The following is a 9,636-nucleotide window of genomic DNA, read 5'->3' as shown; positions in this document are numbered from 1 at the left end:
ATAATAGATAGAGGGATAGATAGATAATAGATAGATAGATAGATGGATAGATAGATAGATAGGATAGATAGACGGATAGATAGAAGGATAGATAGATAGATGGATATATAGATAGATAGATAGATTTGATCTGTTTGAGTAAATTCACATATAACCAAAGCAATATAAAAATACAAAAATAATGAATACAGCAAGAAAAACTAAAAACAGTTCAGTATAACTGGACACTAACAATGCTCAGCCTGCAACTAAAATGTTCATATATGTCCAACAGCACACACATATATATATGTGTGTGTGTGTGTGTGTTTGTATAGATGGACAGTATGAATGTGTATGTGTACATGTATATATATATTAATGTCTATGTATATAAATACAATTATCTATGCATTATGTATGTATTTAAATAAGTGTGTATATATATGTATATATATGTGTATATATATATATATATATATATATATATATATATATATATATATATATATACACACACACACACAATATATATATTAGTGGGTGTCACAGAATCTACTATGGCCATACGTGTTTCTTATCCCTTGGGGTCAGACATAAATGGTTACACAGTCCTGCTAATGTTTCCCTATGGCATGGAGCTTTGCATTGCGCTGACTTACATTAATCTCAATTATTCACACAGTAGTTCTTTCTATAATTCTTTCTATAATTCTTTCTATAATTCTTTCTATAATTCGTTCTATAATTCTCATTGTCTGGTGATTGCACAAGGAACAAAGGGACTGAACGGTGAAATTGCGAGACCCTCTTATGAGAAGAATTGGGGGATCTTGCCAGGACAGAGCACTGATGATATTAACATGGCCTGTTGTGGTAGATAGGTGAGATGGTCTGCAAACACTGCACCCCCCAATTATAATAGGAGGGGGAGCTGTGCAATTGAGGTTGAAGCCAAACCCCCCTCCTCCTCTTACTCCAGTGAATTCCTACAAACTTTCTTTTTTCAGAAGGGGCCTTTTGATTGCCTGTTACCTCTCCGGGCTGGTCCCCCTCCCCTCCATCCACACACCCCTTTCTGATAATCCCTCTCTATTTTAGAACAACACAAAACCTGCTCCCATGCAGAGAAGCCTCAGAGGCTGCAGAGAAAGGACTGCAGAAAGGAAAATTGCTTCTTCCCTCAATAGTCGTCCAAAGGAAAAAAACATTTAATAAGATCCAAAGAGAAGGAAGGGGCTGCTTGTTAAACAGGTGGAAATGGGGCAATTCTCCATCTGAGGCCCAGGGTCACTCTGCAGCCTCTTCATCCACAAGACACAAGATTCAATTATTACAAGTGTAATTCAAGACTCCTACACAAAGTTAAGGTGATGATAAGGCTTCCGAAGATTTTCCTTTACACACTCCACACATCTAGACTGATTACAAGAAATATACATATATGCATAAAAATGATATGTATAGAAATGTATAGAAAATAGACAAATAAGAAGGAAAAAATCTACATATCACATGTATGGAAAGTAGTAAAGAAGGGAAAATCTACATATAAAATGTACAGAAAATAGTAAAGTAGTAAATATATATATATATAATATGTATAGAAAATAGTAAAGAAGGAAAAATCTACATATAATATGTATAGAAAATAGTAAAGAAGGAAAAATCTACATATAATATGTGTAGAAAATTGTAAAGAAGGAAAAATATACATATATGAATAGAAAATAGTAAAGAAGGAAAAATTTACATATATTATATATAGGAAATAGTAAAGAAGGGAATTTACATATAATATGTATAGAAAATGGTAAAGAAGGAAAAAGAAGGAAAAATATACATATAAAATATATAGAAAATAGTAAAGAAGGGAATATATATTTATAATGTATAGAAAATAGTAAAGAAGAAAAAATATACATATAAAATGCATAGAAAATAGTAAAGAAGGGAATAGAAAATGTATAGAAAAAAAATAAGGAAAAATACCCATATAAAAAGCATAGAACATAGTAAAGAAGTGAAGAATATACATATATAAAATGTATAGAAAATAGACAGTAAAGAAGGAAAAATATACATATAAAATGTATAGAAAATAGTAAAAAAGGAAACAAGATACATATAAGAAGTATGGAAAATAGACAGTAAAGAAGGAAAAAATATATAAAGAATAGAAAATAGTAAAGAAGGGAAAAATATACATGTAAATGTAAAGAAAATAGACAGCAAAGAAGGAGAAAATAAACATAGAAGTGAATGTAAAATAAAAATATTTAACAATAATTTAATTGAACTCCCGATTGCACTGTAGATCTGATCTGATAAATGGTTACAAGGTTCTTAACTGTAAAGAAAGAAAGTGAGAATAGATTGATAGATGACAGGTAGATAGAGGTGTTAACTATATGCGTATTGGATTTGTGTGTGCCAAAAAGTGCAGCAAAATCAATGCATTGAATTTGTGGCAATGGTAGATAAATATAATAGATGGATAGAAAGATAGATGGATATATGAGAGATAGATAAATAGATAGATAGATAATAGATGGATAGATAGATAGATAGATAGATAGTTGATGTATCTGCCTAAAATGACAGAACAATGTAGGCACAGCATTAGTATTCTAGCTCTCTTATCATTTGTGTCTTAATTAGCAGGAAATTCATATATCACATTGCTGTGTGGCTGCTGGCTGTTCTAGTTGTTCCTTGTGCACTAATCAGAGACTTTCTCTCTAGAAGTAGAAGATGCAATAAGCAGATGATTTTTGCCCTGGAGACTGCAGCATTAATCCTGGGGATGAGCGAGGGGCTCCATTGCTGCTGTGATTGCAGGTCCTCCCCATGAAACTTTGTTTGGTGTTTTGTGCTCTGTGCACCTCCATTAATCAGAGCTGGGGGTAAGTACTGAGCCTCCACTTGGTGCTTCTATAACAACCTGTCATTCTGCTTGGAGTGACTGTGACTTCATGTGATGTCAGCTAAGTGTAGAAGACACTGATCTCAGTGCTGCCTGCAAAATGTGACAGCAGGGTCTGTACTCTGCAGCCCTCAGCTTCTGCTCTGCCAGAGGTAAGTGCTCAGTCTGGGTTTTGCAATAACATTTAGATTGCAGAGTGGATGGAGGATAATCATCATCATCATCATCATCACCAGGCAGCCTGGGTTTTACTAACAAGGTCCTACCTTGCCTATTACTTTTGTGTGAGCTGCTTAATGAGCATTAATCTGGTATCCCTGGGTGTCATTGTTCAGGGGGGTTTGTTCATTTGAATGTAAATAGATGACATGACATGAGCAAGTTGCTTATTAAATTGATTTATCCTCTGGCTTCCTTGGAATGCAGAGAAAGAGAGAGAAGAGCCGGTGACTTCCAGTTGGCTGCTGCGCTCAGTTAAGTTCTTGCAGGGATGGCAAGCTCCGCAGCTTCATGCCCTCCTTCAGTCATGTCCTCCTGCCAGAGACTGGAAGGAAGAAATGGGGCATCCAGCACCCCCAAATCACTGGCCTTCTCCATTGAAAGAATTATGGCAAAATCTTCAGAGCCCAAGCCTACAGTTTTTGACCACAACCAAGGACTGGAGAGCGATGCTAAGAAGATCTTGAACCTTTGTTCTCCAATTCCATGCATGATCCCAGTGCAATCTTTGGGGTATGATGTCCACACCAAGACCCTGCTGAATTATTCGGAGCTCTGGAAGAACAGTTTGAGGGCTCCTATATGTAACTCTGCTGGGTTGTGCAAGGCTAACTGTGGCATGTGCTGCAAGGATGATCTCAACATGGGCCACTCGCTTGTGCCAAACAGTAGGGTCATAAAACCTCAGGTTATCAACCAAACAGTAGGGTTGCCACCAGGAACTAATGGACCTCTGTATTACTTCAACTACCTGGACTCTGCCTACAACCCCTCAGAAATCCTCAATGGACAGCTAATTCCATCTAGTATTTTAAATGCCCAGTCCCAAGCGACACTAAGTGCCCACCATAAACTCTACTTATTGGAAAATGCTAAAATTTCTAGTCTCTGCCCAGACAAATATCCCCTTCCTCAATACCCACACAAGGAGAGACTACCAGGCCAACTGGACCAGGTGATGAAAGAAAACACTGCACTGGCTGTGGACAGGAACCCTAAAAACCACAGCAAGCTTAGTGCCAATCCTATAGATGGGAAACCCAAGATCTTCACCTGTGAAGTGTGTGGCAAGGTAAGGAACCACCATTAACCTCTATTACTTTAGAATATACCTTTTATTTCATAATATGGTTGCTTTTTCATCATATTTAATATTTATTACTTTATATTTCATAGCATTTAATATTTCATATTTTAGATTTCTTTATATTTTCTATTTAATTTACAGTTTAGTTGTTTTATATCCCCTAAAAAAGTATATAATTAATATAGAAACAAATTAAAAAGTAATTGGAATGCAAGGAAAGCTTAATCTATTAGTTCTAAACCTAAAAGATATATTGATCTCATGACAGCAATTAGAAGGAACTAGAAGGCTCAGCATGTCCTGACTGCAACTTGTGGCTGCATAAAATCCAGAACAAGAGCCTGCAGTTCAGAGCCAGCAATATATATTCATATTGTTACTATAATTCTTATCATCAGATACTTTTTACATTTTCGTTTCAGTTTAATGCAAAAATCCAATAATCGGCTGCTCTGACAATCTCATTTTTTTTTTTCTTTCGAATTTTCCTTCCTAGGTTTTCAATGCACATTACAATCTGACCAGACACATGCCAGTTCACACAGGGGCCAGACCCTTCGTGTGCAAAGTTTGTGGCAAGGGATTTAGGCAAGCGAGTACCTTGTGCAGACACAAAATCATCCATACACAGGTAGCACCTATCTATCTATCTATCTATCTATCTATCTATCTATCTATTATTTATCTATCTATCTATTATCTATCTATCATTTATCAATTATCTATCTATTATCTATCTATCTATCTATCTATTATCTATCTATCATCTATCTATCATCTATCTATTTTCTATCAATCTATCATCTATTATCTATCTATCTATCTATCTCTCTATCTATCTGTCTATCTATTTATATATTATCTATTTATATATCATCTATCTATCTATTATCTCTCTATTATCTATCTATCTATCATGTATCTATCATCTATCTATCTATTAAATTTATCTACTTAATTGAAATATTATCTATCTATCTATATTATCTATCTATTATATATCTAATATATATATACATATATATATTTATATATATTATCTATCTATTATCTATATCTATCTATTTCTATCTCATATCTATTTATCTAACTCTCTATATCTATTTTCTATATATCTATTAGATATTCTATCTATCTAAGCTATGCATCATATATATGTATCTATTTATTATAACTATCTATCATCTATTTATCTATCTATTATATTTATCTATTTATCATATTTATCTATCTAATTGATTATTCCTAATTTTAGGAAAAACCCCATAAGTGTAACCAGTGTGGGAAAGCGTTTAACAGAAGTTCGACCTTAAACACCCACATTAGAATCCACGCAGGGTATAAACCATTTGTATGCGAATTTTGTGGCAAAGGATTTCACCAAAAAGGTAACTAAATCTGATTTACTGCAATTACATTTTTTTTTTGCAATTATTGCCATTAAATTATTATTTTTGTATTAATATATTATAGAAACATATATACATATTTTTAATTATTTTTCAGTATTAATGGATATTATTGTTATATTTATATATTTAGCCATGGTAATAATAATGGCATTGTCTATATGTTTACTTTTTATTATTGTTCTAATTACTGTTATTATGACCGTATATTAGCATGGATTTTTAATATTTGCGTCAGCAGCATATTTCATTAGTTGATTTAAATATCTAGGTGTGAATTCTATTATTCTTATTAATTATTCCTACTATCATTATAATTTTTTATAGTATTATTATTTATATTATTATTATTATTTTATGTATGTTACATATATCATTACACATGTGTGAATATATATTTTTTAATAATAAAAACTGTACAAAAATATTTTCCTATATAAATAAAACATTCTGCTGAAAAATATATTATTATTATTACATATATTTTTTTCAATAAAAAACTGTAAGAAAATGCTTTCCTGTACATAAAACATAAATATAAATTCCTCCTGTATGCTGTATATTTTCTGCTTGAATACACTCAACATATTTTGCTGCCAGTATTAACTACATTAATGTAAAAAGGATATGCCATTTCTTACCAGCTTTTTTTACTTTCCCAATTTCTCCGGGTCAGAAACTTGACCTTTTCCTAATTTTTTAATTTGACAGTTACATGTTCAATTATCTTGATGGAAAATAAGTTTGACAAGTTTTGACCGACTTGTGGGTGAAATCCTAATGAACGCTGTAGTTTATGTGGTGTTTCTAGATATGAAACTATGAACATTTCTGTTTTACTTTTTACTATTTCTTTTTATATATACCTATATATTGGTATATAATTTCAGCTTAACTTTTTACTATTTTTTTAATATATATATTTTGGTATATAATTTCAGTTACATTTTTTACTATTTTTTATATATATATTTTGGTATATAATTTCAGTTTTACTTTTTACTATTTTTTAATATATATTTTGGTATATAATTTCAGTTTAACTTTTTACTACTTTTTATATATATTTTGGTATATAATTTCAGTTTTACTTTTTACTATTTTTCATATATATATTTTGGTACATAATTTCAGTTTAATGTTTTACTATTTTTTATATATATATATTTTGGTATATAATTTCAGTTTTACTTTTTACTATTTTTTTTATATTTATATATTTTGGTATATAATTTCAGTTAAATTTTTTACTATTTTATATATATATATATATATATATATATATATTTCGGTATATAATTTCAGTTTAATTTTTTACTATTTTTATATATATATATATATATATATATATATATATATGTATATATATATATATATATATTTCGGTATATAATTTCAGTTTAATTTTTTACTATTTTTATAAATATATATATATATATATTTTGGTATATAATTTCAGTTTTACTTTTTACTATTTTTTTATATATATATTTCGGTATATAATTTCAGTTTAATCTTTTACTATTTTTTTTATATATATATATATATATATATATATTGGTATATAATTTCAGTTTAACTTTTTACTATTTATATATATATATATATACATATATATATATATATATATATATATATATATATATATATATTGGTATAGAATTTCAGTTTTACTTTTTACTATTTTTTTCATATATATATGTATATTTTTGTATAGAATTTCAGTTTAACTTTTTACTATTTTACATATATATATATTGGTATATAATTTCATTTTTACTTATCAATATATATATATAGTTAAATATAGGAATTTATATAAACAATAGAATCGAAATATATTTTTATACTTTTTCTAGGAGCTGTTTAATTGTGAATTGTATCATTTTGTACTTATTTTTTTTTATTATTATTTTGTAGGAAATTATAAAAATCACAAATTAACTCACAGTGGGGAGAAGCAGTATAAATGCACAATTTGCAACAAGGCTTTTCATCAAATTTATAATCTGACTTTCCATATGCACACCCACAATGACAAGAAGCCTTTTACTTGTGGAACCTGTGGAAAAGGTTTTTGCAGGAACTTTGACTTAAAGAAACACGTGAGAAAATTACATGACAACGTTTCAGCCTCTTGTTCCATGAAGGAGATATCCAGGACTGTGCAGAACTGAGTAACCATTGCTTGGTCCAATTCTCTGCAGATGAAATCACTGTGACACAACCGATTATTTAATGGCTGGATCCTTCATCAAGAGATTTTACACCTGAACCCTCAGAGGCCACAAGCTCTAAACATGTGATAATTCCCATTAAGCATTTTTTAGGCTTCATCAGCTCTGATTCAGGTTTGTAAAGTAGAAAAAAAAAATAACTTGACATAAAACAATTTAGCTTCTTCTTCTTTTTTTTTTTTTTTTAAATATTTTATGTTTTAACCTATATTTTAAAAAATGTAAAAATTGACAGAGGATGATTTATACTGTTTGTGTAAAGTACAAAAAAAAAAAAGAAGAAAATCCTATGTACAGAAGAATAATGGACGATTATATGACAATAAAAAGGAAACATAGTTACTAATCTTGTTGATATTGATCAGACAAATATAAAGGAGCCCTATTGGGTGTTATCTCAACGTTGGTAAGAACAAATAGAGCGATTTTTTTTCATAATATGGTTTAATTATTTTTTTTTAAAAAGGATCAGCACAGCAGGAATAATACTTTACCTAAGAAATCTCACTGTATATACCAGCTGTTACGAAATACAGTAGTTTCTTTGTAAAAGATAAATTATGGGAAGATAGATAGATAGATAGATAGATAGATAATAGATAGATGATATATAGATAATAGATAGATAGATAATAGATAGATAATAGATAGATGGATAGATAGATAATAGATAGATAATAGATAGATAGATAGATGATAGATAGATAATAGATAGATAGATGATAGATAATAGATAGATAGATGATAGATAGATAGATAGATAGATAATAGATAGATAGATGATATATAGATAGATGATATATAGATAATAGATAGATAATAGATAGATAATAGATAGATAGATAGATGATAGATAGATAATAGATAAATAGATGATAGATAGATAGATAGATAGATGATAGATAGATAATAGATAGATAGATGATAGATAGATAATAGATAGATGATAGATAGATAATAGATAAATAGATAGATTATAGATAGATAGATAGATAATAGATAGATAGATAGATGATAGATAGGTAGATAGATAGATAGATAATAGATAGATAATAGATAGATGATAGATAGATAATAGATAGATAGATAGATAGATAGATAGATAGACATAGAGGGATAGATGATAAATAAAATGTATTGAATGCTAATTAAAAGATGAAGATACAGAGATAGATGATAAATATTTTATTTTGGATAAATAGAAAGATATGATATGATTGATATATTAGAGAAACTCAAGAGATAGACAGATAAGAGATACATAGAGGGATAGAGAGAGTTACAGGCATTTGAGAAGGAGTCCAAAGAAAGAACGAAAGAAATTATAAAAAATAGATATTACAGAGAGATAAGAGATAGACACAGCGATAAAGGAAAGTTATACACATTTGAGTAAGAGATAAAAGAAAAAAAGAGAAAGAAATAAGAAAGAAAGAAAAAAGAAAAATAAATAGATATTACAGAGAGATAAGATGTAAGTAGATAGATATTAGGTAGAAAGATCGATAGAGATAGATGATAGATAGATAGATGATTGATTTAGTTAGATAGATAGATAATAGATAGATAGATGATTAATAGATAGAGGGATAGATAGATAGATAGATAGATAGATAGATAGATGATAGATAATAGATAGATAGATAGATGATAGATAATAGATAGATAGATGATTAATAGATAGATAGATACTGTAGATAGATAGATGATAGATAAATTGATAGATAATAGATAATAGGTAGAAAGATCGATAGACATAGATGATAGATAGATAATAGA

At 29.3% G+C, this 9,636-nt stretch overlaps 1 protein-coding gene across 1 annotated transcript; it reads left to right on the top strand.

Moving 5' to 3' along the window:
- The first annotated feature begins 2,714 nt into the window (after positions 1 to 2,714).
- Positions 2,715 to 8,430, top strand: FEZF2 (FEZ family zinc finger 2). Its single transcript, XM_073642758.1, has 5 exons — positions 2,715 to 3,057; positions 3,332 to 4,196; positions 4,708 to 4,842; positions 5,467 to 5,599; positions 7,541 to 8,430. The coding sequence occupies exons 2-5, from the start codon at positions 3,396 to 3,398 to the stop codon at positions 7,795 to 7,797; spliced, it is 1,326 nt and encodes a 441-aa protein (XP_073498859.1). The 5' UTR covers positions 2,715 to 3,057; positions 3,332 to 3,395; the 3' UTR covers positions 7,798 to 8,430.
- The last annotated feature ends 1,206 nt before the right edge of the window (positions 8,431 to 9,636 follow it).

The sequence above is a fragment of the Phyllobates terribilis genome, unplaced genomic scaffold, assembly GCF_046119375.1.
Source record: "Phyllobates terribilis strain yellow unplaced genomic scaffold, ASM4611937v1 Scaffold_8__6_contigs__length_399053987, whole genome shotgun sequence".
NCBI lineage: Eukaryota > Metazoa > Chordata > Amphibia > Anura > Dendrobatidae > Phyllobates > Phyllobates terribilis.
Note: the sequence above shows the minus strand (reverse complement) of the source record. Positions and strands in the feature narration are given on the sequence as shown.

Coding starts and splice junctions, on each gene's coding strand:
- FEZF2 (XM_073642758.1), top strand. CDS start 3,396: ATGGCAAGCTCCGCAGCTTCATGCCCTCCTTCAGTCATGTCCTCCTGC. Junction 4,843..5,466: donor ACAAAATCATCCATACACAG/GTAGCACCTATC, acceptor TCCTAATTTTAG/GAAAAACCCCATAAGTGTAA. Junction 5,600..7,540: donor CAAAGGATTTCACCAAAAAG/GTAACTAAATCT, acceptor ATTATTTTGTAG/GAAATTATAAAAATCACAAA.